The following is a 22,041-nucleotide window of genomic DNA, read 5'->3' as shown; positions in this document are numbered from 1 at the left end:
AAGGTTCTCCATTGTTCTGCTCTTTCAGGAGGAAGGTGTCTGAATGTGCTGTGTATTCAGTGACTCTTCAGGTTTCTGGGCCATATGAGGGGGTTGACCGAGCCGTCTGTCTCATGGGTTTAAACAAATATTGAGACTGAACACACCCCTAGCACAGTCAGCACAAACACAATGGCCAGTAACCCGATAACACTGATCCATCACTCGCGGGTCAAAGCATTTCAAAAATGTAGGGTTTTATTGTTTCTTTCTTGTTGCTGCGACATAACATAATCCAAGTAAGTAGTGAACTAAACAAGACGAAGACCCGTGTGTGCACTTTCAAACGAAAGCATTTTTGTGAAAGGTCATTAATCAAACTGTGTGTTTACAAGTCTACAGTATTTTTCCTTGAAACTAACTTCTAGGAAATTAAATCATAAAAGTGAATTTTAAAGAATCACTGAACTGAATAAATGAAACATTGAGTTATAAGTGGAATAACAGGAATGGTGGTAATGGTATAATTCAATGACTTTTCTTCATAGAGATTGGCGTGAGATCTAAGGGCTTTTGCACTTGCTGCTCTTGCTGCTGCCAGCGCTGGGCGGCCGAGACCCGTGCGGGGACGTGATGGAGAGGCCCAAACCCAGATCCACTGTCTTCACTGCAGGGGACGTGACAGACTGGCTTCTGGGACTGCTGCTGGCTGAGGGATTTGATGATCTGATGTGTCTGTGGGGCACATAAGACAATATTCAGGGATATCTGTCTGGTTTAAATTGTCCCACTTGGTTGGATAGTTATGCTGTAATAGCAGCAGATGCACATGTGGAATATAAATCATGATCGTGTGAATACCGATGGAGTGAAGCAGAACTGCGGGCTGAGCTGATCTTTGAGCTCAGACGACCTGAGGGAGTGGAGGCGGGAGAGGGCAGGGACAGACCAGCCTGAAAACAGAGGAACAGTTCATTAGAGACTTCATTTATATGAAAATGTTAGTAATTCCACTGATAGCTGTCCCCATTGTAAAAATGTACAAATATACTACTGTTTAAAAGTTTGGAGTCAGTTAATTTTTTTAATGTCTCTTATGCTCACAAAGGCAGCATTTATTTGATCAAATTAGAATACAGTAAAATTTCAAGTAACAGTTTTCTATTTGAATGTGTTTTAAAATGTAATTTATTCCTGTGATGCAAAGCGGAATTTTCAGCATCATTCCTCCAGCCTTCAGTGTCACTTCATCCTTCAGAAATCATTCTAATCTGCTCATTTGCTGCTCAAGAAACTCAAAAATTGAAAATGAAAAATATTTACTGAAACCTTATCTTATCTTTGATCGGTTTAATGCATCTTTGCTGAACGAACGCATTATTTCTTTCAAATTGAACAGTTTAACATAAGGTGATTCAAAATAGCACTTTGTTTCACTTTGACAAGGCAGCATTATCATTTTATGATTTTGAATGGAATGCATTTTGTTTTTACAATGCTTCATGTTGTTTATAAATGATGATGGGTAATTGTTCCTGTCGTGCTGTACCTGCATAAAACGTATCTGCAATGCAGATGAAAGGTCAGGATTCTCCTCGATGGCTTCAAGGAGCATCTTATTTACGCTTTTATTGCAGTCTCTGAGTTCACGTAGCTCTATGTCACGTTCCTCAAATGTCTTCTCTTTGGTGTTTTTAGCAGACCGGATTTCCCTGGTATATTTGGCACACTGTGAGATAAGAACAAGATAAATCACAATAAAATGGGTATAATCATTCATTACTGGCCATACTGTGTATACATAGATAAATACAGGAGAGACCTGTATATGTATAGAGTTGTCACACTTTTTAATTGGGGCATGTTGTCACAACAGAAACTGCCATTTAACAACCTATTCTGATTTTTTTTAGCTAATCTGAAAAGACAAAGCAGAACAACTGCAGGTGGTCAGACCTGTTTGGTGGCTCTATTGAGTTTCTCCTCTTGAGAGAAGATGGAGTGGTTGAGAGAGAGCACATGGGCTTGAGTCCTCTCAATGGTCTCATTCTGGACTGCTTCCTCTTGAAGAAGACCGTCCAGTGTGTGGGACATGCTCTGAAATATGTGGAAAAAACATGCTTTATGTACTATCCTCTAAATGAATTATTTGTTATTACTGATTCAAGCTGACCTAGCTAACTAGCCTTGAGGTTTTCACTTTTCACGGGGCAGGTTCACAGAAACCTGTTTGACCTGCTGTGAATGTTGATTTCAAAACAATGTTTTTAACTGTTATGTAACCCAGTAACATAAATATAAAAGCGAAAGGACAAACTTTGCATTACAGTGTATTGAGACTATAGTAAGCTAGTAACAACCTACAGTTCTGGTGCCAGTACCTTTAAAGTAAAGGAGTGGTCACGTTAGCGAAATTTAGGTGTAAGTTTAGTAAGAAAAAAAAAAAGACATTTTCCATTGTCAATGATGCTGCTTATGGAGAAGTCACATTCAAACCAAACAGCTTTCTGTTGGTCTGTGCAGCAAATTCACATGACTAACTTGTATACTGGTAAATATGGCATTTATGGTAAATGTGACCATACCTTTCTAGTGTTTGTTACACGTCTTACATATTACTGTACCTAATTACTATACTAATAACAAGAAATATGTATAACTATAAAACACTCCAGAAAATGATGACATACTAAGTACATATAGTTGATTGGAATTCCTTTTTAACTATTTATGTAACTACAGACAATCACGAACAATGTAAAATAAAATGCTTAAATGCTTTTATATGAAAACTTAAAAATATGTTTATAGCATTTGATAATCTAATGTTAATTATATAAAAAAAATATATAAAAATAAAAAAAACATATATATATATACACATATATATATATATATATATATACACATATATATATATATATATATATATATATATATATATATATATATATATATATATATATATATATATATGTATATATATATATGTATATATATATATATATGTTTTTTTTATTTTATTAACTGTTAGTCCATGATACCTAACACATTAATTAAAGTTAGGAATTATAAAAATGTTCTATCATAATACACATATTTCTATTGAACTTTTGTCTGCGTTCAGACTTGAACTAAAAGTAGTGTTTCTCAATTCATATGTTATCATTTTTTTTTAAATAGAAAGAAAGTGACATTCAGCCAAGTATGGTGACCCATACTCAGAATTTGTGCTCTGCATTTAACCTATCCAAAGTGCACACACACAGAGCAGTGAACACACACACACACACTGTGAACACACACCCGGAGCAGTGGGCAGCCATTTATGCTGCGGCACCCGGGGAGCAGTTGGGGGTTCAGTACCTTGCTCAAGGACACCTCAGTCATGGTATTGCCGGCCCAAGACTCGAACCCACAACCCTAGGGTTAGGAATCAAACTCTAACCACTAGGCCAGTGGTTAGAGAGATACACCACAGTGATTGTAAATGAACTGTCTGCTTGGAGGAATGTTTACCTCAATGTCCTCCTGCAGTTCTCTCATTTGCCGTTTTTTATATTTGTATTTCTCCTCGGCCGCTCGTCTCTGCTCCTCCAGCTTCAGTTTCTCCTGGTGCGCAGGACCTACAGTGAGATCACAATGAAATTCTATTTGTTTATATAAATTGCAATATTCCACATACTGTTTATATGCCAAATATAAGCCTGTGTAGTATCTACACCATAAACAAGTGACGTTTGCACTTAGGGTGTGACTTAAGCTAAATTTATTTAATTTGACAAAAAGTTGTGTGTGTAGTTTCAAGCCAAAAATGAGAATGAACTATTTCCAAGGGACTCTTTACCCACCACTGACAGAATTTTCCAGCTTTCTGCGTTTTCACTATTAGAAGCTATCACACATCTTCTGAAAGAGTACTGAATCTCTGAATCAAAAAAAGGAGCTGAAACTATCAATAAATAGCATATTTAAAATAATAAACAGCATATAAATAAAACTGCTTAATGTTACCCAATGAAACATCGAACCATGAAGTGCTAATAGGACAGTGCAAGCTTTTGATATATTGATGGAAGTGATCTATTCCATCTATGATTAAATCATTGCTGTGAATCTGATCCACATGTATAGTTGCAAAATGTTGCTTTATGAAACTTGCCCACATTCAAGTGTTGATTAAAAAAAAAAAGAATGCATGAAGCTAGAATCAAATGGTTTGTTAAAAAACAAAGGCTCTGTTCTTTCTTTTGACATACTGCATGTTCAGATATTCATTAACATTTTCTGAAAGTTTCCTAAAAATGATCAAAAAGGCTGGCAAAATTGCTGTCGGGGAAAAAAGTTTATGATCAAGAACCACTACACAGTCACAGTAACAGAGAAAACTGAGGACTTAAATACAATGAGGAATGATAATCAACAAACCAAGGAACGGGTGTGACACTAATGAGAAACCATGGTAACAAACGAAGGAAAACTCAGACAATGAAACAGAACATAATCATGACACATGAATTAATATCAGAGGTGCTCATATATTTCAGATGAGCAAACAAACTTACCAGACACCTCTAACATTAGAATCGCACAACAATGCATTGTGGGAAAGTGATGACATTAGTGATGAAGAATGATTTAAGAAGCTGGCACTGAGTTATGGTGTTTGAGACTGACTTTCTAAACACCAAGCAACAGTTTTTATACAGAACTGTAGTTTTGATGTGAATGGACTTACTGGACTCAGTGACTTTGGTCAGGGATTTGCGATAGGTTGTATTGCAGTTGTTGACGACCTGCAGGGTGTTCTCCAGTGCATGGATCTCTTTCTCTGTCTTGCGGATTTTGGTGTCCAGATCATCTCCCTGCCGCTGGAGTTCTTCTTTCTCTTGAGCTGCCTTCAGGAAAAGTCCAGGATTTATTAGCTATTAAGATGTCTGGAGTATTAATGTTCAGGTAGAAAAGCTTTGAATTCAAAGACCCAAGCTGCACTTCTTTGTTTTGGATTTATTCATTTTAATGTTTTTAAAAAGATGTCTCTTATGCTCACTGAGGCTACATTTGGGGATATCCATATCGGGACAGACATGAGATAAGATATTGATATTTATCGCAATATTCATTTACAATTAAAAGGGAAAGAAATGCTTCCATATGTGTGTTAGACCTTGAGAATAAAGGTAAACATGACTTTATTCACAATTAAACTCTACAGAGTAAGCTACCTTTTAATTTAGAGCCACATGAAATCCATTTAATTTTACCCTAAATTCAGTTTTCCTTTATTTTTTATTTTTTATGGATTCTGTTTAACGATTCAATACAAATTTATCATAAAAAAATGGTGTCTAATCAAATGAATGAATAAAACCTTGACAATTTAATCAATCTTTTAAAAAGTAATCAATTCATTCACACAGAGACATGCACTGACTGGTTGCTGTTGCATTTATTTCTGCTTCTACTAGGCTTATTGAATAAATATGTCAAGAGCTTATCTCGATCTCGATACGAGATTGTTATTGGCCAGTCCTAATTCAGGCTATTTGTGGAACGTCACGTGTCTAGCAGTGACTCAAAGACTGTATATGGGCTACCAGGGGCATCCTTTAAAAATGCCAAATAATAATAAAATAAAACAAAATCTTACTGACACAGACTTTTACAGCACTATATACCAGTTAGTTTTTTTTACTTGTGCTTTTTTGACTACATCAAATAGTAGTATGACTACACAATAAAGTATTACAGAATGAATACTTGAAGACTGAAACAGTGATGTACTTCATTAAGCATACCATTACTTCTTCTTTTTCTGTAAACAAATCTGTGACATTTACTGTAAAATACCGGCAGCTGTGGTTGCCAGAAAAGTACCAATAAAAATATGGTAGCAATATTTTAGGTTTTACAGTCATAGCTTAAATTCACAGTAAACCAATAAATAAATAAATAATTTACTGACATAATGTTAATATACCATCCTACTGAAGTACTAGAATCTGTTTTGTACCTTTGTAATACACTGATAACCACCAAAAACAGGTGGCAATGAGTAATAATAATAATAACAAACAGCTTTCCTCACAAGCTGGGGAGGTAAATACTAACATATAGAAATTGCACAGTGTCATGCACACAAATGATGACACACAATACTAAAATAATGCAATAAACATTAATTTAACAACACTAGATGTAAGATAAAACAAATATGAAGTGTGATGCCGGGAATTCTGGGAATGTTAATTTTTGGTCTTTCTCTGTAAATTATACAATGACGTTCTTTTTCACTTCCAAAAACTGTAACTGTAACAGTATATTACTGTAAAATCACATTCATTGTAATTACAGTAATTCACTGTGTATAGTATTGGAACTTATGCTTTTGTACGGTCTTTTACTGTTAAAATCACACTCATTTTTTACAGTGAATCTGATGCAGAAAGTCATTTTTAACTATTTTTCTGCGATTCTACCTTGAGCATGATGCAGTTCCATGCATCTAATTAGAAAAAAAACAGAGGTATGACACCTTTATAATGAAGTAGGCCTGGGATTTCTCCTCTTCTCCCTCTGGTGCAGCCAGAGAAACAGTAAGGATCTCGTACCTCTTCCTCATCTTGTCAATTTTGAACAGTCTCTCATTCATCGCAGCACTGACACCATTTATCACAACCAACAAAGTGTAGAAAAAAATAAAATCAATGCAGGTATCAAATATATGACATGAAATCCATGCAGATCCAACTCTACTTTTTTTCTGGATTTATAAAAAGAAAACATATATTATTTCTATAGCACATACAAATCACACAATTAAAATAAGAACATTTAAAAATTAAATAAAATAACTAAAAGTAAAAAAAGAGAAAGCTATCAATCATAAATCATGGTTTTCATTCATTTTAATTTTATCGATATATTTATTTCAGTATGAACCTATCTTTCTGAGCCACACTAAAAAATGAAATCATTTGAAAACTCCATTAGCTAGCATGCTCTTCAGTCAGTGCTGTTTTTACCTGAGCCCTTGTCTCTCCTGCTCAGTGAGCTTGACCTGTTTAGCGAGCATCTCTCTGTGCACGTGGATCTCCTCTTCTCTCTCTTTCATGGCCGCTTGCAGCTGCAGACGTCTCTTCTCCAGACTCAGCACTCCATCTGCTCGGTCATACAGCAGACCTCTCAGCCGCTGCACCTCCATCTTCAAGAGACCTTTCTCCACCATGCTGTCCTGAAGGGAGGAGACGTACACATGGACATGTGTGAGACAGATGCCAATGTGTTTTGTTGTTCTCTCCCAGTTTTCACTGCTGATATTTTTTTAAATGCTCTTGATAGATTAGGTAATCTACAATAGATTAATAATTCATTATGCATTTTATCAGTTTTGCTGAGAGCAAGTGCTGACAGTGGGGGAAAATTGTGGAGTATATAAATAAAAAATTCTGTTAATGAGAAATTGATAACAGAAGGCATTATCAAATTAGCCCGAAATACTTAAACAAACTGGCAATAAACAAACAGGCAGGAAAGTTCTGTGGCTATGGATGAAGAATTGTGTTCCGAACCTGTTTTTTGAGCCTGAGTTTTTTCTGGTCTTTCTCAGAGTTATTAATGAAGAGTTCCTTCTCCTGGATCTTGGAGGTCAGTTCTCTCTTTTCTGCTCCGATCTTCTCTGTGTCTTTCCTAACGCAGCGGATATCATCCTGAGAATATATGCACCATTAAAAACATCATTACACATCTCAGAAAACCATGTTTCACCAAAAGTAGAAAAATATACAGTCATACCAAAACCATCAACATTTCACACATTATCACAGTTTATTCTCTATAGTTTAGAAAATGGTGATAAAATATGACAAGAGCAAATTTATATGGATAATAACACTTAAGCACAACGTGGTCAGGTCAAAGTGTCTGAAAAAAATGTTGGCCCCCAAATTTGTAACACTTTTACTGTTAGTCCACTGTATGAATATTTTTTGGGTACGATATGTCACAGTTTGCTCTATTTTGTTTTCCTCACTTAGATAAATTAACTATAGTGTCCTGCACCCGCTAGTAAAAAATATAAAAAAATTAATCTGGTGTCTGAATAATTTTTGGTTTGACTGTGTGTGTGTATATATATATATATATATATATATATATATATATATATTACAGTAATTCGAATTTAGAAGAAAATGTGCTTAATTTTCATTACAATTCTGTTGCAAAAACTTTATGTTTCTACAATTCAATTATTAAGCTTTAAAAAAAACATTCCTTGAAATATGACAAATAACACCTGTCAGATTGTTCAGAGATCTGTTTGAAGTTCTCTATGCTTATTTCTAAGCTATTTTCTTTTTATATTGCATGTAGAACAGAAGGAAACATAAGATTGAGAGAGCAGGAAATTAATACGATTTTGTGATTTAATACGAGTGTTAATTCTCCAGTGCGATTACTGATTGCGATAACTCAAGGGCAGAATACCACATAAAAAAAAACAAAATCAGTAATCATTGGATAAACACATTTATGATGTCACCTGTGAATCAGACCCATGTGCCCACTGATAACAGCTGTTCTCCCAACCTGAGGAGAGCTCTGGGAAATCATTGTTTTGTGACAACAGAGGCCCACACTCGCACCTGGAGTTTCTTCAGCTGTGTGGTGAGGGTGCTGGCTGTCCTCTTCTTCTCCTCTAGAGCTTCAGCCAGATCAGAGGCCTTCTCCTCCAGAGCTTCCTTTTCTTCTGTGTTCACCTTGCCCTGCAGGTGTGAAGTCTTCTTCTGCAGCATCTGGATCTGAAAGTCCTAGACCAAACAAAAGAACAATACTTGAGCCATCTGTCAACTTCCAGAAAACAACCATCTAGCTTGTGTTAACTAGATGATAACTCTGTGTTGACACTGACAGAGACAAGGATCTCTTGCCTGGTTGGAAATGATCATCTGCTGTTTGAGCAAGTTCTGGTCCAGTTTGCTGAGTCTGCTGTCCAGGTTGGAGATAGCGGCCCGTGTGGCGTAGATCTCAGCTGTGGTGCTCTTCTCTTTATCACGCAGTCCCTGCAACTCCTGACTCTTTCTGAACATGAGCTCTCTCTGCCGGAGCAGCTGAGCATCCATCTCCTACACACACAATCAGTAACACAAAACTCGGATTACAGTAGAACAAGATTCACTTAACATTCATTTTATACAAATAAAATGAACAAATTATATTAACTTCCATAAATAGGTTGTTAACAAAATCCTTAACAAATATATATATATTCTGTATGATCAAATAAAAATAATTTACAAATGATACATGTATCTTTGATACTGGGTAATGGTGAATTTCTCCTATTTTTATCATTCAGATTACCTTTGCTGTTAAATGTACTGTACTCAAAATGTCCTTACTAAATTTAGCCTTTAGCAAATCTCTAAATGAATATCCACTTTGATGAGATTTGTAAATTTATAGAATTTAAAAAGTCTGATTTTATTTTTTTGTGTTTTATTTACAGTCAGAATAGTACAGTATTTGGCACTTATGGGTTATTGATCATAACAGTGCATTGTGTGTCCGATTTTTCCAAAAGTTTGAATGAGGGTTATTATTGTTAATTAAAGCTAAAACTATGATATTTAAAACTAGGCTGAAATAACATTTCAAAATATGACATGAAATACATAAAAAATATGAACTAACTTGAACTAAAATGACTAACAGGAAATGAACAAATACTAAAAATAAACAAAAAATAACACTGAAATAAAAATTACTTAATCCTGAACCTAATAAATAATAATAATAAACATAGAAAAAGTTTATAACACAACTACTAAAATTTAAATAAAATTGAAAACATAAAAATAAAAGCTGATAAGAGAGAGAGAGAGAGAGAGAGAGAGAGAGCGAGAGCGAGAGCGAGAGCGAGAGCGAGAGAGTAGCCCCCTCTCTTTTTTGAGCCATATTCAATGCAAATCAAAATGATGCTCAGGTTGGCAGTGGATTGCTGAAGGAGTCAAACTCACTTTGATGCTCTGTTCCTGTTCTCTGTACAGTTGCTCCATCTGTGCTGCTTGTCCTTCACCATCCAGCACCGCCTCTGTCACCATCTGCAGTTTCTCCTTCAGAGCAGCGTTATGTAGCTTGGCCTCTTCAACTCTACAACAAAAGAACTGCATACATTACTACAATTAATCTGCAATGTTTATGTGATATCAGATCTGACTTTAGGTGTGGCACTTTTTCCCCAATTCCATTAAAAGTGGATGAAAAAACAGAGGAAAAGTGATTGGTGGTTGTCTGAGAAAAGAGAAAGCGTTACTTTGCTGTTTTGTGCTGAATGTCCTTTTTCATGCTGGTTAACTGAGATCGGGTGTTCTCCACATCTGTGGCTATTCGGTCTAAAGTTCCCTTCAGCACTTCCACCTGAGAGGAAAACACCACGTTTGATTAGATTATCCAAATTCATTAATACATTTACATTTGATGTATCCATTACCCTTTTGGTACTTTTATAATTTCCATAATAAACATATTCATCTGCTGTGGTATTTACATGGTACCCCAAGGTCTTTGAAGAATAAAAACCGGTAATTTTATCTTGCTACCATAACAGCCATGGCAGAATGATAGACGATTGATACAAATTTCATCATGAGGGACTTTGATTGATTTCTGGGTCACGGGTTTAAGGATAGAGGAGCAATGAACTGTGGATGCACATTTAACTTGAGGAATGAGAAGCACCCCAGTGTCTGGGAGCTCTGGTCGATTCACCTCGTCCTGCAGACGTCTTTGGTTCCTCTCCTCTTCCTGGAGCTGCTGCCTGAGTCGAAGCGCCTGACGTTCAGCCGCACTTATATTCCTCTCCAGCTCTTTATTGTTCTCTATCTCACGCTCCATGAAGTCCTTCCTCTCCTTCAGCAAATAATTCTTCTCTCTTATTACTTGGTTCACCTCTGCCTGCATCTAGAATATCAAGAGATTCACATTCAAATCAAATAAACTGTCTTTTGAATTAAATCATTGATAGAGATTTAAATGGTTGTGTATTTTATTTAAAAAACTGCACAGTATATGTTTACATCTGTCCATTTAATGTTGCGTTTTTATTAAAAGAGTGCCATCTTCAGGTTACCATGGCACACTGCTGTATCTCCTGGTCTCTTTTTATCATTTGTTCAATGGTGTTCTCCCACTGGCTGATCATCTCTTGTCTCTCACTGTGAGCCTGACGGAAACTCTCGGCTGTCTTGTCAAGAGCCACCTGCATCCCAAAACACAAGTGCATTCACAAAGACCAAAGTCTTTAAGAATGATAGGATTCTCAAATCACAGAAATGTCCTCTCACAATTAAGAAATGGGTGGGAGCAAGAAAAACATCTATCACCTGTGCTGTAACAGTCTCAGTGACTTCACTGTCCAAGGCTTTTCTCTTCTGGTTGGCTTCAAGAGTCAACTTCTCAATTTTCAGCGTCAGCTCCTGATTCAAAACGCAGACATTATCTCAATACAGACATGGCAGTTATTCTGCAATGCAAACTGTTGCCTACAAGCTTAACATCACACTACTTTATTCAAAAATATTCACATTTCTAAAATATGTGCCACACAAGTGAACAAATCTCAAGAGAAAAATATAGATATATATCTATAGATATATATGGAGTCAAGCCAAAATGTATTCAGACACCTTCAACATTTCACACATTATTATTTTATTCTCTATAGTTTAGAAAATGAGAATAAAATACGACAAGAACCCAGAGTTAAACTGTGTCAGAACAAATTCATCTTGATAATGTCAGATAAAAATTAAGCAAAATATGGTCAGGTCAAAGTGTCTGAATAATTTTTAGTCCCAAATGTCTTGTACATTTTACTGGTAGCTCACAATATGAATAATATTTGGGTATGATATGACACAGTTTGTATATCTCTATATATAAAAAATTATATTTGTTGTCAGAATAATTTTTGGTTTGACTGTATATAAAGTATGTATGTATGAGGAAACTACACTACTACTACTAAACTAACTAAAAGCATTAAAAACATTTTCTTTAAAAATATTTTCTCATAATTTTATTTAGATTAAACACTAAAATACTTAAAGCTAAATAAACCATAACTAAAAACTACATAAAAAATTAAAATATAAAAATAAAATATTATCCAAACATTTTACTAATACATAAAATACTGATACATTATTTTAATTTATTTACATTATTTACTTTAACTGAAGTTTTATAACCTTATGGCAGTTAAGCATGTTTGTCCCTTAATTTATAAAAACTGTAATGTACAAATTAAAGGCAGTACAATAATATTTTACAGTTGTGAATATATATATTTATTTATTTATTTTATTTTTTTTTTGTATCACACAATTACTATAATGTGTGTAGAGCGGTTGTGTTCAACTAATTTCTTAATTCGTTCTTTTAGGGGGTGATTTGACACCGACATGTTCCTGGCAGGTTTTGTGAGATTTACCAAGGTACTTTGTGTTACATGGCATTCTCACGTTTTGTTCAACAATTAAGTGCTGGATATAAATTTAACTTTTAAAGGTATTACAATATTGCTGTTTGCATTGAATAAAGCAAGGACAGCTTGTGTAAGACAGCCTTTTACATTTTTCTTGATGGCAGTCGAACTGGCTATACAAGTGACCCAACTCAAACAGATGATCCTGCCACTCTTACTAGCAACTCACTCGAATCTTGCTCTCGTCTTGCTTGGCGTACTTGATGATGGCCATGGTGTCTTCGTCCTTGTGTGCTGATTCCTGCAGCCAGGCCTCCAGGGTCTGCTGATCCCAGTTCAGCTGACTCTTCAGCTCATCCAGCTTCTGGGTGGCTTTAAAGATGATGTTCTGTGCAGATGATTAACAGAATTACTTTAGGACTTTAACTACATTATAAAATAAACATAATGCATTCACTACTGTTCAAAAGATTTGGGGTTGGAAAGATATTCTTTGAAAGAAGTCTCTGTTTTTGATCAAGGCTGCATTCATTTGATAAAAAAATACAGTAATCCTGTTAAAAAAATACTATTACAACTTAAAAGATCTGTTTTCTCTTTCAACATATTTTAAAATGTAATTTAAAATGTAAAACCGTCGTGATACCTCAGAATTCAGTCTTATGTCATCTTGATCAGCAAGACTTATTATTAATTATTATCAATGCTGAAAACAGTTGTGTTGCATAATGTTTGTTTTGTGGAATCTGGGACACATCTTTTAAGGATTCTTTGATGAATACAAAAGAACAACATGCATTTGAAACAGAAATCTTGTAACATTATGAATATCAAATATATATCTTAATGTAATTTAAATGTCCCCAGACTTCTGAACTATAGTGTGTGTGTGTGTGTGTGTGTGTGTGTGTGTGTGTGTGTGTGTGTGTGTGTGTGTGTGTGTGTGTGTGTGTGTGTGTGTATACATTTGTAGTTTGTGAGCCACCAATGAATAGTGGTTGTGTGTCTTAATATTGCTTTTACAGTTTATGATTAAGCAGAGGTTACATCATATGGATGGCGTGTGTGTCAGCTGTACCTCTTGTGTGTTTTTCTTCTCATTCAGTGTTTTCAGTTGATTCTCCAGCTGACTGATCTCCTGCTTCAGGCGGCCTGTCTCTCGCTCCGCCAGGGCTCTTAAATGCACCTCTGACTCAGTCTCCTTCTCTCTGGCTTTGCACAATGCCTGAATACATGCGAACATCTTACAAAACAGAAAAACAAAGGAAGGATCAAGTTCCTCTCCAGTTTTCTCCTAACTTACCTGAGTGTGGGAAACCTCCTGTCGTAGATTGTTGAGGTGTTCAGTCAGTGCATTTATCACATCCTTGTTTTTATTTATCTTGTTCTCAATGTTTAAATGCTCTTTTTGCTTCTTTTGGAGCTGTGGAGGGAATAAAAAAATGAATGAGATGTACACACACCTCTCTTAAACGCTAGTTCTCCTGATATGAAGTCAGTTAGCAGATAACTTCTCTCACCTCTTCCAGCAATGCTTTATTCTCTTCATTGGCTACAGGGATGGCAAAACCAGCGTCCCAACCAACTTCTGCTAACAGCGCGTTAGACATTTTGTTGTTTCAGAGACATTCAGGAGTAAAACATAAACGGCTCGATGATATTAAGGCTGCCAGACATTTACGAATGGCGAAGTTTATCGTTGTGTTTTCAAGAGTCGTTTCCTAGCAACGACGCTAACTATCGACGTGCCGTATTCTACCGATAGATGACGCCAAACGCTTCTTTCTCGGGCAGCAGAATAAATACTACAATACTTCAGAAAGTTTCTTACAAAATATTAACTTACATAATAGTCTAGATGGAAATAGGGGTCCACGCGCACCCCCCGGCTTTTTTTATGCCACCTGATTTTTTAAAATCCTTAAAGTGTCTATTTTCATAATCTGCCAGTTACCAAGCTGAAATAATGTCCCAAAGGGTTCTTTTTTAACCCTTTGCTGCACCCGACCGGAACCCGAAAAATCAAAAAATGATATAGAAAGTGGCATAACATTAGAAGTAAACAACATACAGAAACAAATGAACAAATGAATTTGTTGGAATGTTTATTTTTGACATTTGACAACATATTGACCTTGACATATTGACATATTGACAAAAATAGTAAAAAAAAATGGCCAAAGATGTGTAGAGGATCAACTATTTTTTTGTTTTCTCAAGCGCATAGGGTGATTCTTTTCCACAACCTGTTATTTCTTTATCATTCAAGTGTCTATTTTAAGATTAAATTGGGTACCAAGCTGAAATAATGTCAAAAATGCTTTATTTTTAACCCTTTGTTCCAAAACCGAAAAATCTAAATAATCAATAAACCTCCGAGAACAAACAAAAGACAAAAAAGCACTGAAAACGTAAAACACTTTAAAAGCACTGAAATTTTGGAATTTTATTTCATTTTTTTTTCCTGCATGGCAACTGTTTGATTATAATACTTTTTGTTGTTGTGTCATTTAAAAAAAAAAAATTCTACATATTTTTTTTTCCCTCTAAGGTTAAAAATTCCTTAAAACAATTATTTAAATCCTGAAATTAGTTTTGGAAATAATTTACTCACACAAATGTCATCTTAAACCTGTATGACCTCTATTTGTTTTTTAGAACATAAAATATTAAATATATATTTTTATTTCATATTTAGACTAAATATGATATAAAGTGGCATAACCTTTGATGTAAACAACTCACAGAGACAAATTGACACATTTTTCAATACAATTCTGCCCCCAGAAATTGTTATTTGTCATGTTTTACAACATCTTGACCATCTGTGGTCAAAAAGAGCAAAAAAAGTTAATTTGACAGCGTTTTTATTATACTTAGCAGCCTGAAATGGGGTTTATTTTAACCTTTAACTTCACCTATCCTGAACTTTTTGTTCTTTTTGACCACAGATGGTCAAGATGTTGTAAAACATGACAAATAACAATTTCTGGGGTCAGAAATGTATTGAAAAATGTGTCCATTTGTCTCTGTGAGTTGTTACATCAAAAGTTATGTCACTTTATATCATATTTAGATTTTTCGGGTTTGGTGCAAAGGGTTAAAAATAAAGCATTTTTGACATTATTTCAGCTTGGTACCCAATTTAACACTTAACATTTAGAAACTTTAATGATAAAGATATAACAGGTTGTGGAAAAAAAAAATCACCCTATGCGCTTGAGAAAACGAAAAAATAGTTGATCCTCTACACATCTTTGGGCATTTTTTGCTTTTTTGTCTAGAAATAAGGTCAATATGTTGTCAAATGTCAAAAGTAACCATTCCAATAAATTCCTGGGGTCAGAATTGTATGGGAAAATGTGTTCATTTCTTTCTGTATGTTTCTGTTTCTATATCATTCTTTGATTTTTCGGGTTCCGGTCGGGTGCAGCAAAGGGTTAAAAAAGAACCCCTTGGGACATTATTTCAGCTTGGTAACTGGCAGATTATGAAAACAGACACTTTAAGGATTTTAAAAAATCAGGTGGCATAAAAAAAGTGCGCGTGGACCCCTATTTCCATCTAGACTTTGTCCGGTTAAACATGTTTTGGAAAGATTTAAACTAAACATTTCATTGTTAAACACTAAACATTTAAATGTGAATTTTGTGGACAAGAAAAGGAAACATTGCGTTTTTGTTGTATTTACGCAGGATTATAACAGACTTGTGTGCTTGTTTTTTTTTTTTTTCAGAAGGAATTTTTGAAAACATTAGCACAGCATATAATACAGTTATTTATTTTACTAGCAAAATATCACATGCAAACCAGAGATTTTACGTTTTATAAATGACTAATTAATCAATAAACCTCCGAGAACAAACAAAAGACAAAAAAAAGCACTGAAAACGTAAAACACTTTAAAAGCACTGAAATTTTATTTCTTTTTTCTCTCCTGGCAACTGTTTGATTATAATACTTTTTAAAAATCAGGTTAAAAATTCCTTAATAGTGAAATATTAAAACAATGATTTAAATCCTGAAATTAGTTTTGGAAATAATTTACTCACACAAATGTCATCTTAAACCTGTATGACCTCTATTTGTTTTTTAGAACATAAAATATTAAATATATATTTTTAGATTAAAAAAAAAATCCACATAAAGGAAGTCCATAATGATAACCAAAACAGTTTGATATCATCTTTTGTGTTCAAACAAAACAAAGTCATACATCTAGTCATTTTGTCATATCCGAGTTTGGAACAACATGAGGGTGAGTAAATGACGAGTTACATTTTCGGGGGAACTTATAGTATTTCAAAGGCTTTAAAGCAAGTTTCACTAAAGGCTCGCTGAACTACCACACACACAAAATATTTTCAAGGTCATCTGACTTTATTAATCAAAACCTGATTTTATTGTATGGATCATGTGACTTATCAAAGTGCGTAATGAACTGCAAACACAGTATTTCAATACATCAAATGGAGTCATTAATCAAGGAAAACTGAGGTAATGTTCAAATTAATATTATTTCTAGGATTGTAAAATATATTTTCAGTTATTATGACCTATGGATATAATCAGAACAAGCAAAGTGAAATCACTGTCTGGATATCAACAGAAAAAGTACATTAAGTCACAATAAAAAACAAAAAGAAAGCAAATGTGACTGGCTCTCAAGACACCAGTTACTCGGTTTTATAAAATGAAGACAAGACAGTCAAAAAACTTTGATGTGTAATTTTCATAAAATCCAACTGGAAAGAAACAAACATTCAAAGCAAGAATGCACATGGCGCACTAAAATTAAGATTTTGACATTTCCTAACTGTATCTGTGACGGCTTGTTCGACAATCTGCTTCATCTGGATGAGACCACTGAAGTCCCAGAGACTGAATAAGATCCTGTGTGAAGTCAGAACAAAACCGACCCAAAAAGATAAAAGCCCAAATCACCATTAGACGACTGAGGAGAAAAGATGCCTTTAATGTCTCTGGTTTGTGTGAATGTCTCAGTCCTGAGGGCTTGGAAAAGGCAATGCAGATCTCAGTTCAGTCCTCTGTGCTCAGCAGAAGCTGTTTGTTTTCAGAGAGGCCCAGACGGCCCTCAGAAGGAATGTACTTATACAGCTGTGCTCTTGGTGCCAATGTACAGTCGTGCAAACTCCACAAAATCATCAATAAGTACTGGCCAGGCTCCTAAATAAAGGGGAAAATCAAAAGTATGAATGTGAGCTTCATTTAGAATTTTACTCACATAATTCAATTAAAACAATGTGTAAAGTCGAATCATTTGACAACATGATGAATGAAACCTTATGAATGTTAACTAGCTCTCTGAACATTTATATATATGTGTGTGTGTGTGTGTGTGTGTGTGTATGTATATATAGTCAAACCAAAACATTTTTTACTAGCGTGTGCATAGTTCATTTATGTAAGTGAGGATTGCAAATTCAAGTAAACTGTGACATATTATACCTAAATATTATTCATACAGTGGACTACCAGTAAAACTGATAAAAGTTCGTGACCAAATATTATTCAGACACTTACTTTGTCCTGACCATGTTTTGCTTCAGTGTTATTTGACATTATCAAGATGAATTTGTTCGGACACAGTTTAACTCTTGAGTTCTTGTCATATTTTATTACCATTTTCTAAACTATAGGGAATAACCTAATAATGTGTGAAATGTTGTAGGTGTCTGAATAAATTTTGGTTTGACACATATATATAGCCCCTTTCACACTGAGATTCTGGATAATACACAGTATTTTGTGTGTGTGTGTGTGTGTTTGTATGTACTGTATACAATGGTATATAAACATGTAAAAGATGAAATAAGTAAAAGCAGTTCAAACTAACCTTCCTCGTCATAGTTTGACATATCGTCTGTGATCATCGTGCTGAAATCTAACAAAAGGTTCCACGTGTCTTTTGGAATGGATCGCTTATGATGCTCCTGCAAGGCAGAAGGAAAAGCAAACAAAACATACTCATCCAGGTTTATGGTGTTAAACACTATTTTTACCAGTGCAACACTCTACATTACTTTTGCCCAGACTTTTGCATCAGTTCAGTCTGGACACATCAATGATAGCTGGCAAAAATCAGAGTCAGTCTGTAGATTTTGGGCAACCAGTGTTGAAAGATTTCAAAGAAAATAACACAGTGCATCATGGGCACAGACTCGGATTGTTTTAGCATCAGACTATGAATCTGTCCAGCTTGAGGATATCAGACATGTTTAGTATTTTGAGCTGATTTTGGAATGCATATTGTTTTAAAATGTTTGCATCTTCTAGCTACAAAATGCATGTTTCTGCCCGAGTCTGTTGTGTTCAAAACAACTTGAAAGTTTTGTCTAGTGTATAATGCACAGTGTTCTCTGTAACAGTTTTTAATGACTGCAAGTGTCAAAATAAAACTGTTTCATAGTTTGTTTTACAGTTTGGTGATGCTAGTGAGGCATACATTTAAAAACACATTCAGGTTTAAAAGTAAAATCTATTTTTAACTTACAGCCATGAACAGATCGATACTCACCAATAAAAATTTGTTCCATAGATCTAGGAATTTAAAACGCCCAGCCAATACTAAATTCCAGTATGCAATTGCCATTTCTAGGTCTAGAGAAAAACAAAACAAAAAACCTGAAAAAACACTAGTTAACTATACAGAAATGAAAAGTAATAAATGTGAATAAACCCAACACATGCCTAAGCCCTTTTGTCCTGGATTCTTAGCAAAGTTGAACGTGAACTGATAGAAGTCTTTAAATTTCCCTTGGTCCTTCAACTCTTGCTCCATCCTGGGTAGCTGTGCTTTGAGTTTCTCTATACTGTCACATCTTGACAAAACAAAGGCAAAGATCAGCTTTTCAGTGTGAACGTCACTGGATGAGGGGCAAAGATGATTCGGAGAGCTCAGACGTAATAATAAAAATAAAAAGAGATTTACCCTTGCTCAGCCATTCCCTCCATGAATTCTTGTTTGGAGAACTCACATTGTGTCGCTGCCCGAAACTTCCAAGCAATTAGCAGAACACTTACACTGGCTGGATCAAGTCCCAAATCATCGCAGAACTGTTGGATTCCATCTATACCGATCTTGTTATCATCTTGAGGGTCTGCAAAAATCAATACAATGCAAGACATTTTCTCTTTTCTTAAAATTTCTTACAGGAAATTTACACAAAGCATGGTTTACAGGGTTTGTAATAACTCTCTATATTTGAACACACAAAACACTATATAAAAGTGATGATATGCTGCTCAATCCTTACCTCTGTATCGATTGTAAAGCTGTTCTAACTTTTTCCGGTCTAGTGTTCCCTTTAGGTTATGTATGTAGAGGTCGGGATTTTGGAAAAAGTTGTCTGTAGCAACATCTAGTTTCCAATCATTCTGTGACAAACAATTCAATGCTGTTTTCTCATTTGACTGGGTAAAGATCATGAACTGGCGAACTTTATCCTTCTGAGAGGATTTCAGCTTGTTCTGTAATAGGGAAAAAGTAGAAAGCCATATTCAGTTAGTTAGATATTGTATATTAAAAGTCAGTAGTACAGCACCGTGTTCTTGTACATAGACGCAGTCTGTGTTAAGAATCAGCATCACAATGGCATACTGACAACAAGTTATTATTTAATGAAAAGTAATAGAAATAATTGTTTTGTTCTAGAAGTTAGATACCACGAAGACTTCATACATCATCGCTTGTCTGCTAAAATGTTGCTGTATAGCAGTTCAAACTGTTTGCAGAAGGTTTTGTAACCGATAAACAAACAATCATGTACTGTGGCCCATTAGTTCGGCTTCTCGTTTGTAAAACGAACTTGACAGTCCTTCTGTCCAGGTCAAACAGCTTTGACCTCGCTAGCCTCAAAGCTACCTGTTCTGTATTGCAGTCTAGCGGTTAATTCATCAATACTCTCTCTCCTGCTAGGTAAGTTTAAAGGAACATCGTCGTCAAAACAGCCTAACAACTAAACATTATTCGTCATAGCGGTTTATGGGTATTTTGTGACTATAACGGACATTAGTAAAACAATTATGTTTTTTTTTTTTTGTTTTTTTTTACATTTACCATGTTTGTGATTTCCAGACTCCCTCTTCCGCCGTCCCTCTCTGCCTTGCACCTACTTCCGCTCATGCGCAGTGACACTTGTACTGCAGTCAGCTGTTCGCCAAAGAGACTCAGGATCATATACGAAGTACTATTTCAGAAACCGCAATCTGTAAAAGGTAAATCTAACGTCCACCACCAATGTGAAAAAGAAATGTAATATTATATTGAGATGAATAAGCAGAATTTAGTTTTTCTATAAACAGGCTACTGAACTAATAATTTTTTTTACTTTGAAACTGAGATTTCGATGATTGGAAAAGTAATTTAAATTAATACAATGTTAAAAGTAAAAGTCAGTTTATATATATATATATATATATATATATATATATATATATATATATATATATATATATATATATATAAATTATTAGTTCAGTAGCGCTTTCTTAAGAAAAAAAATAACTAGCTTTCTAACCTTTTCATATTCTATCTGTTTTCTTTTAATTTATTATACAATTAACAAAAGCAAAAAATACCTCTAACACTATCTCTTTTCTTTTTAATTATCATATTATTTTAAAGGCCCTTGCTATGTGTACTGCTAACTGAGACTTGTTGTAGCACTTATATATCATTGCTCTTTTGATGATTTTGATTGCTTCCATTGTCCTCATTTGTAAGTCGCTTGCGATAAAAGCATCTGCTAAATAACTAAATGTAATGTAAATCTAATTACTGTTATCCAGATAACATAAAAACTACATTCACCCTAACTTTTAAAACGTAACATCATTAAACTAATTAAATTTAAAATGTATTCCAAACTAATTGAGCAATAATGAACAGGAAATGTTGTTGATTTATGTATTTTTCAATTTTATCACATCTTAAAATTTCACTGATTTATCCACTTTTATTATCTATGACATCTTTATGGAGCGGTGGGGGTAATGCAATCCATAAACTCACATTTCCAGCAATAGAGACATACACAAGTGAAATATTTTAGGTTTTAAATTATAAAATGGGTTTTAGTGGTTTTACGCATAGGAAAAAAAAGCAGTATATGGTGGACTAAAAGTAATAGTTCACACAAAATGTTTTCATTATTCGACCTCAAAAAATGTTCAAACCTAAACTGCCTTCAGGCATTTTTTTTCTGGGTTTCCATTTCTTTAAAGACTGAGTGACCGAGGCTAAGGCACTAATAGCTCATTTTGTGTTACACGGGTGAAAGAAAGAGAAAATAGAACTTTAATTTTAAGGTGATCTGTCACTGTAACTCAGTCCCATTTTAAGGCCATAAGTGTGGAGACCCCGTAGCGACTCCACTACTCCCAATCAGTGGTGCAATATCCTTGCGCTTCTCCATATAGTCCCATGCAAACTTAGACATAACAAAGTTAAAAACTCATAAAATGAACACTTATTTAACTCGCATTTCACCTATAGTCGCGATCGATAAAACGTCAGTCGCGTGTAGCTGTCTAAGTGTTAATACAGTTTTACT

At 34.7% G+C, this 22,041-nt stretch overlaps 2 protein-coding genes across 2 annotated transcripts in view; both read right to left on the bottom strand.

Moving 5' to 3' along the window:
- Positions 1 to 214: 214 nt before the first annotated feature.
- Positions 215 to 14,199, bottom strand: LOC132155194 (coiled-coil domain-containing protein 39-like). Its single transcript, XM_059564056.1, has 20 exons — positions 13,987 to 14,199; positions 13,770 to 13,889; positions 13,545 to 13,691; positions 12,696 to 12,854; positions 11,364 to 11,456; positions 11,111 to 11,239; positions 10,750 to 10,941; positions 10,295 to 10,398; positions 9,999 to 10,131; positions 8,910 to 9,104; positions 8,625 to 8,789; positions 7,551 to 7,688; positions 7,005 to 7,213; positions 6,515 to 6,638; positions 4,718 to 4,877; positions 3,499 to 3,605; positions 1,936 to 2,076; positions 1,529 to 1,708; positions 841 to 932; positions 215 to 714 (listed from the first exon to the last, which is right to left on the bottom strand). The coding sequence occupies exons 1-20, from the start codon at positions 14,074 to 14,076 to the stop codon at positions 543 to 545; spliced, it is 2,850 nt and encodes a 949-aa protein (XP_059420039.1). The 5' UTR covers positions 14,077 to 14,199; the 3' UTR covers positions 215 to 542.
- A 2,642-nt stretch (positions 14,200 to 16,841) lies between these two features.
- Positions 16,842 to 22,041, bottom strand: part of LOC132155188 (DCN1-like protein 1) — a 31,596-nt gene continuing 26,396 nt past the window's right edge. The window contains exons 3-9 of the mRNA XM_059564050.1: positions 20,547 to 20,676; positions 19,744 to 19,957; positions 19,419 to 19,587; positions 19,178 to 19,308; positions 19,005 to 19,087; positions 18,324 to 18,420; positions 16,842 to 17,653 (exon numbers count right to left, since the gene is read on the bottom strand). Of these exons, the coding sequence (XP_059420033.1) occupies positions 17,577 to 17,653; positions 18,324 to 18,420; positions 19,005 to 19,087; positions 19,178 to 19,308; positions 19,419 to 19,587; positions 19,744 to 19,957; positions 20,547 to 20,676 (901 nt within the window). The 3' untranslated portion in view covers positions 16,842 to 17,576. The remainder of the gene's footprint in view (positions 17,654 to 18,323; positions 18,421 to 19,004; positions 19,088 to 19,177; positions 19,309 to 19,418; positions 19,588 to 19,743; positions 19,958 to 20,546; positions 20,677 to 22,041) is intronic.

Source organism: Carassius carassius, chromosome 12 (assembly GCF_963082965.1).
Source record: "Carassius carassius chromosome 12, fCarCar2.1, whole genome shotgun sequence".
Taxonomy (NCBI): domain Eukaryota; kingdom Metazoa; phylum Chordata; class Actinopteri; order Cypriniformes; family Cyprinidae; genus Carassius; species Carassius carassius.
This window is presented reverse-complemented; position numbering and strand designations above follow the sequence as displayed.